The sequence below is a fragment of the Botryllus schlosseri genome, chromosome 16, assembly GCF_051294905.1.
Source record: "Botryllus schlosseri isolate E-star chromosome 16, Bs_hap1, whole genome shotgun sequence".
NCBI classification, from domain to species: Eukaryota; Metazoa; Chordata; class Ascidiacea; order Stolidobranchia; family Styelidae; genus Botryllus; species Botryllus schlosseri.
In genome coordinates, this window is record NC_137251.1 from 17,185,239 (window position 1) to 17,209,234 (window position 23,996).

The 23,996-nt window shown below is 39.8% G+C and overlaps 2 protein-coding genes across 3 annotated transcripts in view; one reads left to right on the forward strand and one right to left on the reverse strand.

Annotated features, from left to right (window-relative positions):
- The window catches only part of LOC145459243 (LIM/homeobox protein Lhx9-like), a 140,025-nt gene that overhangs the window by 84,072 nt on the left and 31,957 nt on the right, over positions 1–23,996 (forward strand). The gene's annotated exons all lie outside the window — the stretch shown is intronic.
- Positions 12–20,867, reverse strand: LOC145459231 (uncharacterized). 2 transcript variants are annotated; one of them, XM_080337874.1, is made up of 12 exons: positions 20,711–20,865; positions 17,109–17,142; positions 13,548–13,702; positions 10,191–10,370; positions 7,784–7,901; positions 6,841–6,927; positions 6,409–6,522; positions 5,841–5,999; positions 4,750–4,878; positions 3,959–4,172; positions 2,690–3,161; positions 12–1,389 (listed from the first exon to the last, which is right to left on the reverse strand). In XM_080337874.1, exons 1-12 carry the CDS (start codon positions 20,735–20,737, stop codon positions 1,036–1,038), a joined length of 2,043 nt encoding a protein of 680 aa, XP_080194000.1. In that variant the 5' UTR covers positions 20,738–20,865; the 3' UTR covers positions 12–1,035. The 2 variants fall into 2 exon arrangements, with proteins under 2 accessions (XP_080194000.1, XP_080194001.1); XM_080337875.1 differs by lacking the exon at positions 4,750–4,878 and having other exon boundaries at positions 20,711–20,867.

Consider the following 23,996-nt stretch of genomic DNA (forward strand, 5'->3'; position numbering starts at 1 on the left):
ATACTTGCAGGTTCTGAGTTATACAAGATTCGTGTAATCAGAAAGCTTAAGCGCATTTCAAACGTAACAAATCAAGTTTGATCACAATGAGAAACCAAAATATTACAAAATATAGTAAAAATATGCAAGTATTTCCATACAAAAGGTAAAATATCAAGGGTCAAGGGTTCGCTGATTATGTCCCGAAGCGAATGTGCACTACGATCGTCCAACCGTGAGATATATCAACGATAGAAATAACGCAATAAATCGCACAGGCAGACTTTGCTGTATTAACCTATTGCCGCAACTGAAAATACAATACATGGCCTATGGCCTTATTCGTGTCATAAAATGACTGCTATTTCCTACCAATACCGGCCATAATTAAACAAACGGATATATCCATTAAGAAGCAAATATTACTTCAGAACATGTTGCTACACATTCCAAATCCCGTCAGATATGCCACCTGATTGATTTCCGAATCCGATGTGATGCACAAGGGGCCACTTTACATACGTATGCTCCTGCACATTAGGTATTGCACGTGAATTGATATTACGGTGTTACGAAATAAACTCCCAAATGTTAATGTGGGCCTATTTGAAACAGAGGCCTGGGCCAACAGGTGTACATCCAATTACGTTCGAGAATACATTTTTTTCTGCTGGAAATAACTTGGTGCACTATCGAAATCACGCCAAAATTTAGGAAGTGTCATCCTCTGATAACCGGTATTGGGAAGTCATAGACGCCGTAGCGTAATGATTGATTAGCATCTTCCGTTGTTGCTGTATGGGCAAATAGTTTGTCTATATGGGTTGTGCGTTTAGTCTTCAGAAGCAGTTATCTGTCGTTGTTTGACTTGACATAGTTGGTAATACAAGCTAATTGTCGCAAGGTGTGACGGGGAATCCGATTTCTTCTGGGATAGTTTATTCCCGACTGATAGGCATCTAGTCTCATGCGTCATGTAGCCATGTACAATATTCGTATCGTTCCCACCACTTAGTTCAGTCCACAGGCGCCATTGAAATCTTATGCTATTATAAGCTAGTACTCTTCTGGCGGTATTTCGTAGCACGCCAGCGAGGAATCATTTAAAGCCGTGTTTGTGGTAGATATAATCACTGGGTTTGATATGAGTTGCTGTACCAAAGAAACGGGCTCGTAGTCGTGCCGCTGCGACGAATTTGAGGCCCTGGTGTTAGCCGCGTCACTTGGAATGTCAGCGTATACGGCAACTTCGATCCCGCATGAATTCTGGGCGGCTTGCGACGGGCTGTTTTGCATTGGAGTGTATCCTGAGATGGCGATGCTTTCCGGTCTCGGGGCAGCGAGGGTTTCCCGATCTGCTGTTGCATCGCTACCGACATTGACGTTGCTGCGGCCTGGTTTTCGTTTGACCTATAAAGAAAACTGATAAGCGTGCAGCCCTGGAGAGCATCTGCATAAAAATAGCAAATTTTTGTAGAATTAGGATAAGAGCATAGAAACACTTCACTCATTGGATTAGAATTAGATTACCGTAATATCGCTCTAATTAATGTAACACAACTACAATTACCTGGTAGTCCAAATCTGATTCAGAGTGATTGCACGGACATCGGACACTGACTAATTGCGGGCTAAAGGGTATTCAGTCGGCCTGTTACTGTGTTTAGTAATGTAATGTGAGTGCGATAAGCTATGCACTCTGAAAAGCAATACTAATGGTACAACAAAGTAGCCTACTACAATCAGAGTTGGTCAAAGTAGCCAAGAAAGCTACTCAAGTAGAAGTAGAAGTACCGACGAAAAATCTACTCAAGTACGAGTAGAAGTACTTCTTTCATAAGCAACCTAAAACTACTTGAAGTAGAAGTAGAATTGACTGACTTTAAATCTACTCAAGTAAATAAGTAGTTTTGAAAACGATCGTAATTCGTTCGCATTAACTGTCAAAAGCTGCAAATTTAAGTATGCGGAAGGTGTAGAGAGCTTGATTCATATTGATGCATCCCAGGAGGTGTCAATTTTTGACAGAATAAGCAGTCGTCCATATCATGAGATGTAAATGATAGTATTGATATGGAATGCGATACTAATTCTTTGTTGACTCGAAAACCCCGTTTTAGAGAATATCATGGCATGTTGCCCTCCCCCATAATATAATGCCCCTAGTTCAGTCGAAGAGCAATACGGAGAAGTTGTGTCGGGTGCGGCTTTAACACTTTGCGTGATTAGTATACGTTAATTTAAAATGTGGCAAATGGTAAAAATGCCATATAGTATATAGCTCTATTTTCGGAAAGTATAAGACTTGCTTTGTACTTCAACATGTATGTTTTCCAGACAAAAGAACTAAAACTTTAATTAGCACTCAACGTATAATACTGCTAATTGAAAGAAAAATACAAATACTACTTCTAAAAAGCGGAAAATATATTTCATGTCTTTTGTCCAGAAATTTTCAACGGTGGTTTGTACTATGTTTGTACTACGTGAAAACAGCCCCAAATTTCCTTAGGCTATCCTTATGGGGGGAGTAATCTACTTCTACTTGACAAACTGAAAATAGCGAGAAGTAAGTAGTTCACCAAATATTACAAAGTAGAAGTAGCGAAAAAAGGATCTACTTGCGTAAGTACCAGAAGTAGACGAAAACTACTTGAGTACTTCAAAAAAGTAGAAGTACTTCGTTACTGACCACCTCTGACTACAATACCTTGGAGTATAAAGGCAATTCTGTCGTTGTCTGGTTTGCTGGAATATCATCATTCGTTTCCTCTGGGTTATTCGAATTACTTGCGAATTCAGTACGACTTTTTACAGTTCTTCGTGGCTTTTTCGGAGCAACTTTACCGGGAGCGCTCAAACAAGGTTGGTTTTGGTACTCTACCGCAATGCTTGGAGGTGGCGACGCCGGCGTGCCAAGGTCGTTAATGTCAACGTAGGCGTTTGCAACTGAATTTCTGATGTTCGCGAATTCATGAGAGATACTCCTTTGGCGGTCGGGTTTTTGAGGGGTACTCGTGAATACAGGACTGCAAGATGTTGTCGCGATTTCGATATCTCTGTATTGTTCATCAACCAAGTACTCCTCGTCGTGTTGTTCTTCCCCGTCCAGCAAGGTCTGAACGGTCTCCACACTGGCGTACTTTAACTCCTGATTAGGAACTTGTAGGAGGTGTTCGTTACTGGAATAGAAGTTTAGGAAACAAACTGAATCGTTGTGTCATCGTTCCAACTAGTAACTATAACGGGGCTTTCTAAAATTTCCTGTTCAACTTCCACTTGAGTGTCTAGCTATCACAGACCAGAGCATAATAGATAGACTCTCTTGTGATGCGAGAATATTTTATGGCTTTGTGAATTCTTTCCGTCCTACGTAATACGCAGGCACCAGTGTGATATATACGCGGAAATACAACACAACTGACTTTGACTTTCAATTCGTGTAAGACCAATAACTTGAATATAAAACAGGTGAGATGTATGTATCCCGGGGATTTCAGCTTTTTTTAAACATAATATATAGCTACACAGTTGTACCAAAATTAGATTGAAATCGGAATAGCTAAATACGCAAAAACTTGGAAATTTAATTTAATTCCTAATTGTAAAGAAATGCAACAAACATCAAGTTCAATTCATATCACATCAGAGTTCATTCCAATACGCACCAGACTGACAAATGCCTACAGAAGAGTGGTCGTGGCCGCAGTTATCCTGCAGCATTATCACGAAAACCAGAATTTGGAGTAGAATTAAAATTAGAGCATCGAAACATTTCACAAATAAGAATATAATTAGATTACCGGCAATTCTAATTATAATTATACGACTAGAATATCTAATTTTCCAAATCTGGTGAACTCGCTTCATGACCGAGATTATCTTGATATCTCGTAATGTATTTCTGGCGACCCTAATAGCTGTCACAGGTATATACTTTTACAGTACCCAAGTCGGGCACGTCTCATAAGTACGATACCTTGTGTTGCACGACTCCGCTGAAAAGTCGAACACCGCTCCAGTCAATGGTGGTGGGCTTCTCACATCTCCGGGAATAGTGTCCGGCCTTCGGAACGATGGTCGCATGTACCCAGACTCCCTGAAAGTGTCGCCCCCGATATCGTGCAGTTCCACAAACTGGTTGTTAGGGGGTTCTGGTGGGGGAAGATGCGGGAGTGTTCCGCTGCCAAATGCTGAAATGGTGATCGAATTGTGGATGTTAAACTGGCTCAAACTCAAAATTTCTTCAGTGGCTATCATGTCAAATCGAAGTTTATTATTATAAGCATGAGAATGGTAAATTTCTGCACATAAAACTATGCAGTTCTCCCGTAGCATATTCCGGAAAAACGTAAATTCGATTAGAATTGTAATGCTAACACTTTGTTCTAAGTCTTATTAAACAACTAGAATACTATATTTGTCCAAGTCTGGTAACATCGTAAATATAAGTTATAGGTCTATACTGCAAGCACACTGCGGGTGCAAATATGGCAAACGACCCTTCAAGTCATCATCACATCAAACACATCAATCCTAATGTAGATGTACCCAGAGTGAGTTAAGTTGACTTGCACCTCGGTTTGGCGCCTTCTTGGGGTGTTACTAGAAAACAGAACCCTCGGCCTCCACCTTGGTGCATTTAGCACGTTTTCGCGGATTGGGTGAGTGTAACAGCAAAAGTTTGTACCAGACAGTGTCGTTTACCGGATTCACACCCTACGCTATATAGTGGAAATTGGCGAAATCACGATTTTGATTCTCGTTTACCTCCGTTACTCAATAATGGGCTGGAATTGTTGAATACCGCCGCTGAATTACGCATCATGATCTCTTCGTAGACATGTATTGGCCTGTGATACCCGGATGATTCCTCGAAAGACCCGCGCGATGGTTCAGCTGGAGACATTATGAAGAATTACTGGATAGTCTAGCGCTCAGGGTGACGGATATATGCTTAATTTTACAGTAAAGAATGGTGGGTGGTTTATGATTGCTAAATCCATACAAGGGAACAATGGGGGCCTAATATTTAGAATACAATTGTGGCACTCTATGGAAAGATTGAGTGGCCTAAATTACTGGTATTCGCATATATAGGCGTAGCCAGATATACTGTAAAGAGGCGACATTAGCTTTGCATTATTTACGGATCCATTGTGGTATCATGATCGCAGACGACTTCGCAATGCCTAAAACAAAATATTGTAGGGACATAGGCAGAGTGGCACAGCCAAATAATTTTCAGCTTTTCCGAATTAGATTAGACTAAAAATTACTGAATTCGCAAAAACTTGGAAATTGAATTTAATTTGGAATTAGAAACAAACACAACAAACATCAAGTTCAGTTAATGTCAAATGAGAGTGCGTTCTCATAAGCATGCAAATGGCAAATGTCTGTAGACCAAGCTGGGCTCGTTTCTCAATACAATTCTGCTGTAGAGCATCTTAGAGGTACAGAAATGCAGTCGCATTTTAAGGAAAATTAGAAATTAGATTAGAATTAAAATTAGAGCATTGAAACATTTCACAAATTAGATTAGAATTAGATTACCGGTATTTATCTCTTATTATTCTAAATATAGAATATAATTATCTAGTTCTCCAAGTCTGGACATAGGCACAGTATAAAGCTATAGGCCTACTTGTGTAATGTCGAGTCACGGTATATGTTTCCGCGAATCATAGCTATATACGTTGCAATATGTTCCTACCTACATGACTACATTGAGAACTGTTGTTGGAATGTTACATGATGAATCATTCATTTGCGATGTAAGCTACACTTGCTACAGGCTACAGTATGTAGCCTATATTATTGCGTATCAATGAATTTATTCACACCACTGTGTCACTTACCATTTTCAGACGCGTTGGGTCTGTCATACCCCAGTTGTCGCGAGATGCTATTCCTTATACTTTTGCCCCTTACTTTCACTAGAAAAAACGCCGTGGCCGCCAGACAGACGGAAAGTAAAACTGCGAATGTCGTGGTCAGTTGGTTGGGCGACGAGTTACCTTCAATTACAAATGGAATAATTGAAATCTTCAGAAGTTCAAAAGCTTCAATAAACTTCTCAGGAAGACATATGCTTTTCAGCTTTACTCATTCGCCAATGTAGGCTAATATACAACAGCGGATCTTTGTGTGATTTTCGAATAATTATCACGTCCTTTATAGCGAAATGAGAATCAAGTAAGTACGAACAAAGTAATAAAACCTTCGCCGATATAACTCTCACTAACATAATGAATTACAACGAAGCATATCGGCCAGGTTTAAATGACAATAGTAGCCGAAGAATAATTAACCGCAATGCTTATTATATAGTGGCAGTGCTGCTGTATGGGCTATCTCAACACATGTTCACAGCATTGTCGAATGTCGAGTTATAGTTGTAATTTGTTAATTTGATAGAAATCGTACTTTTCTCATCGTCCCCAGCTCCAGGCTCATTCAGTGTGTCACCGTTGGATGCGCCTCCATTGACCATTGCCCGTCCCGATATCCCAGTATCAGATCCGTTCGAAGATGCCGTATCTAGATATGGTGCAACGGCTATGAATTTTCCATTGTCTTATCGTTCAATCGGATTAAATATCTCATGTAACTTTAATTCTGAACAATATATCGCAATTGGACGCATATGCTTGCAGCCTCGAAGTGCCGTATTGAATAGGTCATAAAGTGACACACGGTATTGTCCAACCGTCTGGTGAAATGTGTACAATCGAGTCTATTCCATCCAGCAATATGCATATTGTATTCTACAATGTCACCAATGGATTTTCATCATCGACCTTTCAAAATTTGAAACGGGAACACAGCAGTAGCTATACATGAATTCAGCCAACTCACTAATTGAAGTCTGCTTTTCTTTTGTTGGTGGTTCGCTCTTAATCACCGGAACGCTTGTTTCCTTGGTCGATTCCCGTTTGATGAGACCTAACGAATATACAATGATTCCAGTGAAATGATCCACGTGTGGGAATCCAAGAGCAAACGTACAGGCGTAGGATTTAAAGTAGGGCCTACGTGGGTTAAATATATTTTGCTGATATGGTTGTGTTGCACAATAAAATTATAATGTGGTGTAATTAAGTCACTTTCATGCTAGATAGTTTAGGTATATACTAATCATAAACTTATAAACAATATATACACAGAGATAATGATCGGCAATGAATATCATATCTGTTTGGTGACGTCACACTGCCCAGATACCAAAATACTCTTAACTGACCCACACCAAGAATACAAAAACTGTTTGATTGGATGATATAATTGTTTATTCCGCGTTTTTTTTACATTATAGCCTGAATCAGCCTAGTATCTGTTAAAACAACACTATGAATCCAACAGGGTTTTTCTAGAGAAATATTTTTTGTCACATCCACTTTGATCAAGTAAAGTATAATGTCTGAAAGCAACTTGCAGAGATGTCTTGTCGGTGAGATGCCATGATTGTGGATGATTTGATATACCGTTTGTACCTCTCGGCAACGATGGACATTGACATTGTTCTCTGGGAAATTTCACCATTGCGATATATGTGTAAATTAATAAGCACCTTCATATTTGCAAAATATAGTTCAGATTTAGATCAATTGTTTAGAACGTTTCGCTCTTTGTTAAATGACAAGGCCATTAAAACTTGCGAGGCATATAAGTTGAACTGGTTGCTTTTCGGAAGTTGCAAGTACACGTATTTAGTTCGGCCAAATATCATAAAGTCGCACATTTGAAAATTTGAAAATTGAAAGTATTCGTGACATCATCAGTATCATAAAGGTCTACGTACCGATTGAGCACCGGCATAGAACTGTCGCTTCGGCGTTTTTACAGTCTTGGAGTTTAAATGTCGAACTTCCTGGATCGAACTTGCTTCCTGGATCGAACTTGACGCAAAGTCGTCCGTTCTGAACGAAAGATTTTTAACCATCCTATTCTATTTGATATGATTAGGGTCGATTTCTCTGGCAATGTGGCAGAAAATTGGTTGATCAGAGATTCACATTTAATATGCATTTGTCGCGACAGTCCAGGAATTCAAACAATAAGGCCCCGTATCTGTAACTTCAGAACATGTAGTTTTTGAGAGGTAGCGTTGCTAGATATCACCTAATTCGTTTCTATAAATATAGAACATCTGATTCCCGTATCACTTCCACTGCACGAAGGGGGTAATTTGATCAAGAAGAGATCCTACTAATATTCCCGAATTTCATGAACGCAAAAGCTGCATAAATGCTATTAAAACAAATTACCAGATTTAAGTGGAGCTGTATGCTAGCTTATAGATTTTCATTTGGACGGAATGCAAGAAAATGCAGCACTCTATGCCGAACCTGAATTGTAGAATAGCATCTAGCCGGCTATCTGATAGTCGTCGAGCATGTGCAGTGCATGTCCACATTCAAGTCGAAATACAAGCAATTTCTCAGGGTTGTAATGACTCGAGTCGTGACTCGAGTCGGACTCGATTTTCGGATGAGTCGACTTCACTCGAGTCATTTTCTTAAAATACGGAAATGACTCGACTCGACTCGATTCAATCTGTGTGTTGACTTGACTTGGACTCGAGTTATTGCGCATGACTCGAACCAAGTCACATGACTCGAGACTCAAACGGCCAAGACCGACATTTCATTGTAATTTCGAAGAATAATAAAGTAACCGCACTATTGGGATTTCTTCTGTTGGTATACTGGTACTTGGAAATGCGACCAGAAATTGCTAAAAGTGAGGAAGATTAGTATATATTGTAAATGCGAATCATTCGATATCACCAAACAGAGTTATAAAAAGTGGCTTTAACAAGACTTTAACTGGAAATTGAACAGTCAACACAATGACTTCGACTCGGACTCGAGTCATAATACCATGACTCGGACTCGACTCTATGCTCGCTGACTTGGACTCGGACTTGACTCGGTGGTGAATTGAAAATGACTCGACTTGACTCAATTCAAAACTATAAAAGTGAGATTGACTTGTGACTCGGAGACTTGTGACTTGGTTACAACCCTGCAATTTCTACTGAATGAGTTCTATTCGGCCCTCAAATTACCGAACCACAATCTGACATATCGACCTCGCCTATACCGACACATGCCGCATTCATTTTCGTCGCTTCCTTTTATGTTTATGTTATTTCTTATATCCAGTATGCATGCCTGCTATCTACATGCTGTTGGCCAAGGTAGGTGTATGATTAGAAGACTACTCCACGTCGTTTCGGCACCCTCCTATCTCATCATGATATCGCAATCTTGTGTTGATTTGATTTGATAAAAAATATAAAATGATGATGATGATGTGATGAATATATGTGACAACGCAAGAGAAATTATACATCAGTATCGCTACGGATAGCGAATTGCTCATCGTACGTCGGTAAACAGAAATTCATAATTTACTCATTTGTATGGCTAGCATCTCTATACTGTGTAACATAGACAGCTAGTTACCAAAAACATGATTCTGACTAAAACAGCATCACTGTTGTGTTGTTATCGTTAACGCTTAACGGATAGAAATTTGACGCGTGCCTGATTGCGGGCTACGTGCGATTTTAACGGTTTCATTGTTTTCGAAAATGCGACGTATGAAACGCCGTGAGTTACCACCTGACTTGGACAGTTAGGTAATGTTAGTTGTCCAATTGGAGCGCAATTCCGACAATCTAATTGTGATTCTAATCTAAATTCAGATTTTCCTGAGAATTATGCAGGATAACTGTACAGTGCGAGAGCCAAGCTTGGGGTACAGGCGTATGGCCATTCCCGAGCTTGTTATAAGTATGAACTCTGATTTGATATAAACTGAACCTTATTCTAGTTTTGTTTTTTCTCACTCTAAATTAATTCAATTTCCAAGTTGTTGTGAGTTCAGTAATTCACATTCTAATCTGATTTGGAAAAATTGTGTAGCTATAATTCCAATTATAATCAATAATTTGGAAAACTGAAGATTTTCTAATTCTCAACTCTGGGTGCCACCAATGGTCCGTGATATTGTTTCGTCTTGACAAAATCCATGGTTCGTCAGGTAACAGGCTTTTACCAATAGCCGACCTCGACAATGTGATGACATTGCATATGTATTACTGACTCCAAAATATCGATTATGTTAATATGCGTTTTGAAAATCTTCTTGCAGCATCATACATGTTAATATACCTTTATTTGTTATCATAATCAACCAACCTGTAAATCCGAAATACTGTAATTCAGCGACAATTCCTCTATTTCAGCCTCAGTCAACTCTAAACCATCGGCGTCTGCGAATACAACTTTATCGCCAGACATCGATGCTGTGACACCGATCCATATTCCATCAGTGACCTTCAGTCTTGTAACGTAACGGCGTGATTCCGACCATGAGCTCTGAAGTTAGATGCAAAAGAAATTCACAATTAGATTAGCTCAACTCGCGTCTATACGCTAACTCAGTGCATCCGCGCCGAAAAGCGTGCATGAGTTACACCAACTTCAAGTGTTCACCACACCAAAAAAGGTCAAAGAGCAATGCGAGTATACCCTCAACCAGTGGTTCCCAACCTTTTCCGTCTCGTGCCCCCCTTGGCCGACATTTGAGCAGGGCATGGTATGGTATGGAAGTATGGTATGGTATGGACCGATATTTTGGTATGGAATATGGAATAATGCAAGTATGGTATGGAATGGAAGATTTTAATCTATGGTATGGAACGACATTTCCATACTTCCATACTTTGGTATTTTATACATTTTATCGTGATCTGTGCAAGCTTCACGAAGCGTACGTTGTTCGCTGTTCACGGAATACGATCGCTTTTGTTATGTGTGAACGTGAACTATTGAACGCTGTGTAGGAACAAATAGGCCTACACGCTTGTGCAATAGGGCTCTTCAAAAATGACTTTTTTTCTCAAATCGTACTGGCTACTTGATAAAATTGTTAGGTTACCTAATTTAAGCCTACACACAAAATTTGGTTCAATTCCAGCCAGTAACCGCTTTGCTACAGGAAAAGTAAGTTTCTATTTATTATATAAAAATAAATAATAAGAAATTTGACAATTTTCTGTTCACCCCGTGAAAGTTTTATGCTGTCTATAGAGACGATGCCCACCAAATTTGGTTCAATTCCAACTAGCGGAAGCGGAGTTATTGCCGTCGAAAAATTTGGGTTTGAATTAAATAGTATTTACGGTGAGTACAACTATAATAAATAAACAAAGCATCGGTCACCGTAAATACTATTTTATTCGAATCCAAATTTTTTGACGGCAATTACTCCACTTCCACTGGTTGGAATTGAACCAAATTTGGTTAACATCGTTTCTATAGACAGCCTAACACTTTCATGGGGTGAACCGAAAATTTTCAAATTTTTTATTATTTATTTTTAGATAATAAATAGAAACTTTCTTCTCCTGTAGCAAAGCGGTTACTGGCTGGAATTAAACCAAATTCTGTGTGTAGGCTTAAATTAGGTAACCTAACAATTTTATCAAGTAGCCAGTACGATTTGAGAAAAAAAGTCATTTTTGAAGAGCCCTATTGTGCAACGGTTTTAGGAGCATTTGGAATGACATGATTTAGTGATGTAATAATGACAACAGTAATGTTGATCCTATATTCTATTGAGACTAGACACGACGTCTCCGAGCATAGTCTATCATATGACGCAATAATTGGTAATTTCGGCTACTCCAACTACCTCATTCCTTTAGTGACGACAGCTTACAAGCAATCATGATGCAACGTACTAAATGCTCAATGTGATTGATAATTGCATTTCTTCTGAAACATTGTCCGCACATTTATACTATTTACATACCGAGATATCTTATTGGTCATATTTCAAACGCTCTCGCATTAGGAATATAGATCAGGAAGTGGGGTAGATATATAGTTTGAAATTCTCGACACGCTAACCCCGACCAAATACGGAACTAATAATCACGCAGATCGCTGCAGTATTGATCGCTTGTAGCTGGGATATTTTATGGGTGCGCCTATATTATGCATTATTGTGCGAGTAGTTACTTCAAACTTGCATGTGCCTCATGCCAATGTACCGGAAATGCGATGATATTCTTGTGGAGCAGGGGCGGGTAACTTCTTCAGTTGGCGGGCCGGATATAGGAAAATTAGGAACTTGGCGGGCCGGATTTCTGAATGGATAAATTATTCGCCCATATATACAAGGAATAAATGGTATTTAATGGATGTATTTTATCGACTGCAATGTCATTTCAAAGCCATTTCTCGCCGATAATGACAATACAATATGGATTTGAGAACAGCATTGTCGTACAGGCGCCGCAATGTCTGCTTCTCTCTGATCAACTAACTCACGGTGCAATCCTTAATTAAGATTTTAAACGTTTGATAAGCCCGGCACCCAAAATCTACCAAGATATCAATTCATTAGGGTTGAGTGCATCGTAAATGCCGATAATGCAACTATTCTCGTTTCGACGAACTTACGCGTAAGCTCCACTCTCGCACGCTGCGCAGTGCGCACACCTATATAATAACATACAGTAACTAGAATTTGACGTTTAGGCAAGTAGTTGGGAATCTCGGCAGACTGGGGCCGCGGGCCACATTATCATGTAAAACGGGAAATTGTCCGCGGGCCGGACAAAATCTTGTTGGAGGCCGCATCCGGCCCTTGGGTCGTATTTTGTCACTCCCTTTTATGGACGGTCCTAGATAACAGTCAGCTGAGTATATCATTTTTCTCGTGGAAGCTGTAGAGTAGACGTACACGCACCTCACCATCGTGAACTAAACCTCACCAAAACAGACTCTGTAAAACTATTACGAGGAATTAGATTCGCATCATGGCTAGTTTAAACAATAATGACATCCGAAATATCAATAATATAGGTGCTATAAAAGGTACTATACTTATGATATTGAAGTATTTGAAAGTATGGTATGTATCAAGTATGGTATGGAACAATGTTGGTATGGTATGGAAAATTGCAAGTATGGTATGGAGAGAGTAAGGCAAGTATGGAGTATGGAAAATTCTCGTTCCATACCATACCATACCATGCCCTGCATTTGAGCTAAAATTCCCCCCCCCCCCTCTATGAAAAAGTTGCCTGTGACTGAAAAAATGTGCTTTTTAACGCGCAACCATGTGTGGACTGAGCAATTAATGGCCAACATATTCAGATATGTCCGAACTTGTGCTGAATTCGGCTTGACGTTTTCCAGCTTAGTAGCAAATTGGTCGAGAGGCTGTCGCGGACCCAACGAAATCGTCTTGTGAGCCTCACTTTATCATGGGGTGTAATAGCTACGGAAGGCATTTACACATATACCTAGAGTGAAATCTGCCAAAGAAACATACAATTGCTAAGAACTAATTTCTACTTAACAGTTCTATACCATAAAAATCTAAAAACCTTGTGAACCCAGTGTATCTTCCGATACAATGCCAAAGACAGATTCCCCCCTAAAAATTTCCCAATTCCCCCCGGTTGGGAACCATACTCCTAAACAATTTAATGGTTTACGTATCAACATTGCATTGCGTTCTCGATTATATATTGCCTATACCTGTGTCGGCATCAGGAGTCTCCCTCGCGTCTCTTCACACCTGCTTTTAGCCGCGTCATAGGAGTAAGAACGGTCGTCGTATAACATCTCCTCACTCGGGTATTCGTCAGGGCAACTTCGTGCGGTAACTAATGATTGAGCCACCACGGTATGATCTGAATGGATTTCATAACTCTCAGCGAATTCAACTTAATTTGTAAGCGATTGTGCATTGTGCAATACTGCGTGTCTTTTTCTTCAACTCCATGCCTTAAATTTGATTCACAGAATATTTCGTAAATCGAAATTTATTCCTAGGCATAGTCCCCAGCCGAAGCGCTTTGAATGTGTTGGACTTGGTTGTGCTGATAGTACAGCGCGTATGACGTCGAGGCCCATGGATTTCACTGCTCCAAGTCATAGTGACATTGTAGTGATTTGGGCAGACTGTCCTTTAATTGTAGCGTAAATCGAGATGGACTGTCAATGATGGCGCATTTCAATGTGCCTGATAACCGTAGTATGTAGAGCTGATTCTAATGAAGTGTTTCTAGGATCTAGAATATTCCAGCGTGAAAGATATCATGCGGTTCTCGTCTCGAGATCGTTTTCTGTCATTTTCGTTCCGTGATTTGACTGATCAGCTCGTTTCAATTAGAAAGATGATGGAATCGTACACGAAAAGGCGTGCAATCCGTGCATCGAAGTCACGATGCTTCGTGACATCGACCGATCCATATATGATCACATCGAGTGGCGGTATTCATTTTTGTCAAGGTTTTGTACCTGGTGCCGTAGTGATGCCATAAAATGGGATCTATTATCATCAACAGACCATGGCCCGTGACTAGTGCCTCGTGACCAGAACATGTTGGCGACAATATTTATTTACTTATATTAAATTCAGAATGATTAGGTGCCGTTACTTAATATTCTGACGCGAAGAACGTACCAACCAGAGTTGGATCAATTGTAATAATTGGATCATGTAATTGTAATTGTAATTGAAGCATTTTTATTTTGTGTAATTGTAATTTGATCAAAATTTTGCTCAATTACAATCTCAATTACATTTTCATGGAAACCTGACAATCACAACATAAAATAATAATTTATTCAATCATTTATTATGGCACCAGTGAAAATCCGGTACGAACCAGGATAACGACGAGGGGCTTTTAAGGCCTTAGTAAACAGTCACCACATGTAATTATTAGCCTATTTACAGCGGTGTTCTATGAGTGCTGCGTTATAACTAGATAATTCAGTCACGTTAAACTGTTTCCCATACTTCAGTAGCAACAGAAAACTTTGTGAATTACAATATAGGCTAAACCAGAGGTTCTCAAACTGGGGGCGTGCCCCCTTGGGCGGCGTGAAAGCATCTGAGCGGGGCGCGACGCTCCAGTGAACTGAAATCTTTTCTGCGCTTGGCCCGATTCCCTCCGTTTTATGCTTATTTCTCGGTGTCTAGTCTGAATTTCGTATTGGAGAATTCTCTCATCAACAGTCATAACCTTCCATACCATCAAACTATATGTAAGGATTGCTAACTTTCTGGTTTCATTGTGTGCTATGACGATAAGGGGGCACGAAATATTCACTGTCATAAAGGAAACGTGTCTAAAAAAGTTGGAGAATCAGTGGGCTAAACTAAATCTTAATATTTCAAAAATGGATGTACAGCAAATAAACTTTTCTGAAACCTGTGCTGAACCATTTCCTACACCACGGTCAAAGTTTTTTTTAATCTCTGACCAGTACCGAGGCTTGTTGCAACAATAACAAAAAAGAATTCAAGTTTCCAACCACGGCTTCATCAAACTTGATCACGCATTTGTAGAGATGTTATCCCAATCTTACCTCCAATCTTGGCCAAATTTACTGGGGCCAGAAGCTTTTCGCACCCTAATGTTCATCAAATGCAATCTAACAGTTTCGGAGCAAGTGAAAATGTAAATGCGAACCAACATATTGTAATTCTTAGTTATCAGGAGGTTCTTTCCTTTTGCATTTATTTTAATTTTACGCACCTTATCGGTATCATCCTCATCGCTGACGCCGTACCAATTATATTTCATTATCCTGACTCAGCTCTGATTAGCCTAATCGTTTGATTACATTTCATTGACTTTCCTGTAGCCTATTCGATGTTAGTCGCTCAAACCTTTGGTTCTTAACAGTCGCTTGAAACATTTTTTCTGTGCTTGTAGTTTTCAGTACTCGTCATTAGGAATAGTTCGAATACGTTCGAGTTTTTTTTGATTAGAGGGTATTCTACATATCAGGAATGAAACATGAATAGCTTGAGATTGTTGCTAATTACGTCGCTACGGTTGTCAAAGAACACCTCTTTACTGAATCAATTACCTGTTTAAAAGTAATTGTAGTTGTAATTATAATTGTAATTAATTACATATTTAACAGTGATTGTCATTGTAATTGTAATTTGATATTTTTAGCATTGAGTAATTGTAATTGTGATTGTAATTAAATTAAAATATTGTAATTGATCCAACTCTGGTACCAACCACTTGCTACACCTGCGTGTACGCTCGGGCAGCAGTTCTATGTTTCCATATGGTGACACGGTTCAACGTTTTTTACGCGTTTTTTTTTCGTGATTTTCAGCTCAAAACCCAACGCTGATATATCGCACCCTATCTTCAACTACACAGGATCGCTATTTTTCTTTCGCACTACGAAAGTGGCAAATTTTGGGAATCACATCAACCCGGTTACAGACAATTCAAAGGTAGCCAGCTAGTAGAGTAGCATGCTATACTCGCTTTTGCAGCTGTTCCAGTGATAAACATCACCTATTATGACGTAGTTTTTTTTAACATGTTTGATTCAAGCATTCGTCTCTTTAATGTTCACATATTATAATAAAACATTGCCGTATTTGACAATTTCACTGATCCATCGAGGCCGTTATCAGGATTTGTTTGTAGAACATACCTTTAACAGAAAATTGTCTGTATTTCATTTCGATCCTTAGTATTAATTTATGTAACGGTCAGATGACATTCGTTATTGAGCCCTGAAGTTATTTACCTGAGTAAATCTACTAACGAGAACCACAGCCCCGACATCATTCTCCATTGTGGTAGGCTGCAAACCCCAACCAGTCACACAGCAGCACACAAGACATGCAGTACAAGGTAATTCACGCCAGTGCAAATGAAACATATAGGTTAAGTCACGATCAACGCACAGCGCTGTCACAAAGTGCAACGAAATCTATGCTCGATAAATACCGAATAATCATCAATCCTATACGGAACTGGCACCACATTCCCTGTACCCCCATAAAACGCACTTATTCCCACTCGGAATAGTTTGGATAGCGCAGGGAAGCAATTTTGTAACTTTACTGCCAGAATTGAAGTTAATCGGTGCAATTGTTCACTAAGGACAACTGCACATTGATTTGCTTGTAACGAGCGCGCTAGTGATGCTTCATGGTTAACACAGTATCAATTACACAACGCAGGTACCATGTGCGAGGCACAGTCTATGGTGCAATTTCTGCACCATTGCTCTCGCTTGTGATAACCATATATAGTTTGTCAGACTCACCTATTAGTAGCATGACAATACATGACGCTTGAATCTGCAAAAAAAGTAAGTTTCATTACAATATATCATTCGTGAGGCCGTTCAATCACTTTGACATCGTGACATAGGCTCACAATGTCGTACTAAGATTACGTTTTTCCGTTTTGGCGATTCGGGTTGCATCATCACATGTCATGTCGAACAATGTCTTACTTCCTGTAGGCATGTCATATTTGATCAGAGTCCTTCCTGTGAAACCGAATTTCTGCGTCCCTATTGTTAATCCAAACGGGCACGGATTCTGATGTTACAGCAACACGCAGTATGGAGAATGACAATTATAGTTTAAGGGGTCGTCTGCTCAGCTGTTTCCTGTCGAAAGTAATATCCTGAGCTTGTACTGCTCCGGTACTGATGGCCTCAGTGTTGGAATTATTATGTAGAAACCAATAACTCCGTTATCATTGGCCCCTCGCGTGTTGGCAGAAGCACGGGCAATGTGGTAGTGTCAAACACTGTGTCATTGATGATTGGTTGCGTGTCCGAAATTGTGAGTCGACCACTACTCCTCATCGCAAGCTCAGTTTATTACCAACTCACAGATTACTCACGACTGACTAACATGCTGGTAAGTGGTAACAGACATGCTCAATATCGCTTTATCAGTCATCTGATGCGAATCTCGAAAGCCAAGTCACGAATTTGAGGGGCATAGGTGGGTTTTACGTATAATCAAAATGTAAATAGGCTACACACTCATGTTGCATTTTCATACTGTGGTTTTACAATATACCGTTTAAATCGAATTTTGACTTTAGGGCAGGGGTGTCAAGCATACGGCCGCGGGTCGCATCCGGCCCGCCAGATGGTTTTATCCGGCCCGCGAAGCAATTATGAGTAGATTGCAAAATTCTTCTATTATCCAGCATATTTGTAACAAAGATTGAGATTTTGCAGGAAATACTTTCATCGAATATTCCCAAAGACAGCAAATGTTGCGCATGTTCAATTGTTCATATAGGCCACATTAAAACGACCCGACTACGGCGTTGTGGTTTCCGTTTCTCTAATATGCGAAGGCAAAATTCTGCAAAATTCATAAATTCTGCCAACGGCAAATATGCACTTGTTGGATAATCCTGCCTGTGCGAAAAATTATCGAGACGACAGATTTCGCGTCGTTCGAAGTGGCGTTCACACTTTCATTTGTGTGCCTTGACTTTTATCAAAATACATCAGCCAGGGCTGTGTCAACAAAAAGAGTTCGTTTATCATCTAAAAATAGTACATTGAACGCTCTCGTATTCGACATTTCATGCTGGTGACGTCATATTTTGTGATACGATTGTTGATATGCGATGTTCTTTGAATTATCTTCTATAGTTGTTGACGATTACTCCTGACAAGTGTCAGCCGAAAATATTCGGGTTCAACTCAATATGAATACACTATTCAATTGAAGGCAAAAGTGCACACTGAGTTCATAGTTTTATGGAAAATCGACCAAAAAGTAGTTTTTCACAGAAGCGAAAACGCCAATATGGAACTGCCATATGCAGTTTACATAGAATATATATTAGTTACTCAAATATATAAGTGAAATATTATGATCACTGCCCACCCGATAGATCCCCGGACTTTAGAGAAACCCGATTTGCGATTAAGTAATAATAATCCAAATACCAACGTCCGCGTGTACAGTTGAATACCATGTATTCCTCTCATCCCATATACTCTGGGCTAACGCCAGAATACGACTACAGCAAAGAGAGCAGCGAAATATACGCAAACTTATATCGTCGTTAGCGTCACTGTGTTATCGGCTCCTAACTGTATTCAACGGGACAATCAGCATATTTTTGCCAGTTCCATTGTTCGCTAATAAAGGTGTTGCGACTTGGCTGGAATAAAACACCTCTTATGAGCCATGTATTATCCATATATAATTGATATAAAGTGTAGAAGTGAAGGCAAGGGCACGAGGTAACATTTTGGAATCAGTTAACTAGTCCGGCCCGCGGGCGATTTGAAACCTTAAATTTGAGTTTAACACCCCTGCTTTAGAGGGTTAAAGTTCGTGATTCCTCCTGATAATTCGATCGCCGCGGACATTTCCGAAAAGTTTAGCAAGATGCGAGTAGCATCTAGTAGCATTGAGCAAGCAATCGAGCATATATCTGGAAAATATCACTAATACACAGTACACACATTGATGAAGCTGTGTCCGAATCCAATCATAATCTCAAACTTGTTAATAACGATATGGAAATTTGACGTGACTTGGTCAGCGTGCCGCAGCCCTTATTAAGTATCGCTTGATGGTATAACAATGGCCATTGGTGTTGTTCTTGTTCGCTAATATATGCAGGGATTTATGCATTGATTTCAATATATCATATATCGACGCACGAATAACTGACAATATCGATGATATACATTTACTATACCTGCATCCGATATTGTAATTTAGAGGTGGTGTGCGGCTTACAAAGGTGGTCAAGGTAGTTAACATTGCTACTCAGGTATAGCGGTAGCGATTTCCAGGAGATATCAAAGCGACTTCAAGTGGGTTTGGAAATTTAAATCTGAAAGTACTTAAGTAAGTAATTTCAACAAGTCGATTTGGTCAAGGGGTCTCACACTATTACCAGTTAATCGTAGGTAGTTTCGAAACTGAAGGATGCATTGTCGCGACTATTAACGGTTCGTGTGACTGATGACACTATAAATAGGAACAAGCTTCGAACTTATATTCAGTCACCCTGATACGGAGTGTATTTCACGTAGATGTTATGACAGCATCATCCCAAAACTACTAATTTCTACTTTTCAAAATCTAGATTTTAAGAAGTATGAAGCAGTGTCTATAAAACTGTTCAAGCATTGGTGGAAGTACGCAAAAAACAGGGTTTTAACCATGTCACAAGGCAAGTCAATTGCACTTTTATAGTTTTGACTCGAGTCAAGTCCGACTCCAAGTCATGGAGCAACGGGCCGAGTCCGAACCATAGTGTTAAGTCATAATGTTTACGGTTTAGTATCGAGTATCATGTCAAGTTCAACTCACTACCATGAAACGTTTGAATGGAATCGAAGGCCTCGGATTGATGTTATACTCATTTTCACACCCTAAAGATGTTTTCAGGCAGATAAAAGACGGTTTCTGGGCATATTTTGCAATTATCGGTCCTGATATACGAGACTTGGATAATTCATAATATCATTTGTCGAGTTATATGACTTGGTCCGAGTCAATACAAAAATTGATACGAGCCGAGTCAAGTCATTTTCCATTTTTAATAAAATGACTCGAGTCGAATCGAGTCAATAAGAAATTTCGATTCGAGTCATTACAACCCTGACTAAGGCATACCGTTGAGTTCTGATCGACTTTGGCGGTTTACGGTACTTGTATAGTTCTGATAGCAAAATTTGGTATTAATATATGCCAAACTAGAGCAACAGGCAAACAAATGCGGATTACCAAAACGCAAAACTGTTTGTATGAAATAGCGACCTATAATACCGCCTTCAAGTCAGCTGGTCACGACTGTCACTCCACGCGTTGATGATCGATACGTATGGTTGCTAACTAATCATGTAGACTGATGCATCTTACTCACCGGCGACATCTTTGTTTTGTTCGTCATCGCGTTGTGTCAGAGCGAAATTTTCAATTCAATATTGACTCATGATACGTCAGTCCTTCCTCGACAGTGCAGGTATTGTTACAAAAATATGTAGTAATGTAGATTTGCTCATGCATCGAACTGGAAACGTGCATTTGATCATATCCTTTTAGTCATTCACGTCGCGAATTTCAATTAACATACAAAAGGTAAAAGTGATAATTAGGACTGTTCACAAGTAGGCTACTCGAATCCGAATTAAGTAATAATTGTTATGATTCGAGTCGCGTAATTGGAGTTGATATTTTCGAGTTGTTATATTATGCGCCCCATTCCCCTATGAGTTAGCTTATCAAGCATAACTACAGTTTCGATCCTATTTTCCATCGTGGTAGTCTTGAAACCTTCATTGATCTTATCTCAGCATACGAAACATGTATTTCAACTATCGTCCAACTATCATATGGTCGACAGGAAAGATCGTCGCTCCATGAAACATGCCGGACCTGATTTGTGTAACAGTATCTCGTCGGCTTTCCGACAGTCATCGCGTATGTTCACAAACAAGTCGAAATACAAGCAATATCTACTGAATCAATACTGGTCATCCCTCAAGTTTACCGGATCAAGACCTGACATATCGATCTCGCCTTCCATGGCATGCCACCTCATTTTGTCGCTTGCTTTTTTCTATACTATCATCTTCTACTTTTCATTCAGTGTGCATGTCTACTCTTTGCATCGCCTATAGGCCCGGGCGGGTGTCTGTGTTCAATGACTACTCCAAGTCGTTTCGACACCCTCCAGTCTTTTCTGTTAATTGTATCGCAGTCTCGTGGTGTTTTGAATTGATGAAAATTCCAAATAAACTGAACTCTGAACAAAGCTACGCACATTAGTGGAAATGGCATCTCTGTGAAGTCGTCATAAACCCACTGCATTATCACAAAGTGTCATAAAATAGGTATGGTTGAAAATACTAAACTAAACTATCCTTAGTCTGATATACAACATATTATTTCATTCGTGGTCGTGTAAACGGACTTATTTGAACTTTCCAATATATTCTTATGGCAACTCGGATGACTCGACCCGAAGCCGAATGCTCGGTTCGGAAGAAAATCAGTCTGCTCCCCGATTTTCTCAACTCTTGTGATAATGTGGGTTTCTTTGAAGACCTGCATTGCTGATCCTCACAGTCTATCATCAGAAGAGATGATTAAAGGACAGATCTCCTGCTTTTAAAATAAACGCATTCTTGAAGCGGTCCGCAGTACAATCTCGACCAGTAGACGCAATGCCTGTGAATTATTTTACCCTTTCCCACGTTCGTTCTGAACTGCGCTTAGCATCACCTGTAGTGATGGGTTGAGATGCGGCCAAACTTTAATTAAAACGTGCGTTCGTTCTTGCATATCTAATTTAAGGCATAGGCTATTTGAAATGTTAATACCTGTACTGAATCAGCGCGCGATGGTACTGTTATAAACTGCTGTTGTTTATTCAGATTGTTTCTAGTGCGAGCCAATCGAAAAGCATATTGCGATATTCGAGTTAGTTCAATTTCATACAGACTCCACCGCCATGATTGAACGACATTAGTCGACAAACCTAGAACACGATCGTACGCTGTTCAATACAATTATATCACATTGAGCCGGACTGTGCATGTATGTCGGTCTTGGAATATACTTGGAAATCCCAGTTTTGTGCAACAGCGTACATCAGTCCCGTTGATTGTTAGCCCAGCAAAACCAAGTATTGCAGCTCTGGGTCAATCGATTGATCGCAGAGGTGGTCAAGGTAATCGGAGTTGCTACTTGAATAGAAGCAGACGTAAGCCATAAATTCCTACTCGGATTTCAAGTAGAAGCAACAATTTTCAAGACATATCAAAACTAAATTCAAGGTGAAGTCGAAGATGCAAGGCCTCAAAAGCATACTCATTTAAGTAGTTTCAGAACGTCGATTTGGGTCTGCGGGGTCGCGTACTTTTAGAGAAGTCAATCGGCGGGTACTACATTAAAAAAGGCAAGATGCATCTTCGCGTCTTATATAGACTAATAGCGTTACAAGTAGGTTCAGTCTTCGAAAATATATTTTGCAATTACTGTGATGGCTCTGCGGTTCTTGTGAATTTTTTGCACGAAAAAGTGATGCAAACTTATCCGAAAACTGCATCCTAATTTTCAAAATCAAAAATTTAAAAGTTAACTGATTTGCCTGAACAATTGTTCAGGTAGAAGTAGAAGTATTATAGAAACATGACCACTTGATTAGGTACTGTAAGTGTGCAAAATCTATTTGCGTACTTTGAAAAAGTGTAAGTGCTTCGTTACTGGCCACCTTTGCTTGCTAGCTAGCTTGCTTGCTAACTTACCATCAGTTTCGAATGTTCTGGCATCTGTTTCGCTAAGCGGAGAATACTTAATTGGGAACGATCATAAACATAATACATGCACAGCTATGGCCGTGAGGATGTTCAAATAAATGATTCGAAGTTGCGCCGTAAGCTGGGGATACCATATCTTGCAAATATCGGTTCAATATATCGGCCAAGATACGGTCGTTTTCGGCGACATGTTCTATATCTATCGTGATCTCCTTTATATTAAATCTCCACATCAGATGGAAGATCATCGCCTCGAATATATCGGTTCACCTCATCGTTCTATTTTTGCGTAGATACACAGATATTACCGATAATGGACGATCTCAAGCTAATTGACCCTCTCCGCGCTGCCTCGACAATGCGCCACTGACTGCATATCCGCACGCGGAACAACAGCATTAAATCACGGCCGACTACGTCACACTTCCGCTCTCATGCCGTGTAGGCGCAATAGTGCTGCAGTCACAGTACAGCTCATGCAACGCTACAGAATGATCATAACATGCATAGCGCTTCTATATTGTTAACGAACACGCACAATCGTCGAAGAAAGTAACTAAACACACTAGCCAACCCTCAAGATTACCGGACCGGGATCTGACATATCAACCTCGCAACACATGCTATATTTATTGTCATTGCTTGCACTTTTATGCTATTCTATATTACTTTTCATCCAGTGAGCATGCCTCAAATTTACATACTCCAAGGCCAAGCGGGTGTCTGATGAAAAGACTACTCCACGTTGTTTCGACAAACTATACTCTCCTTCCGTTATTGCGCAATCTTCTGGTGTTTTGATCTGATAAAAAATTCAATAAAATTACTGTTTCACAGTATAAAAATAACCTACCAATTGTTATAGGTACTCTGATACTCCGGTGTTGC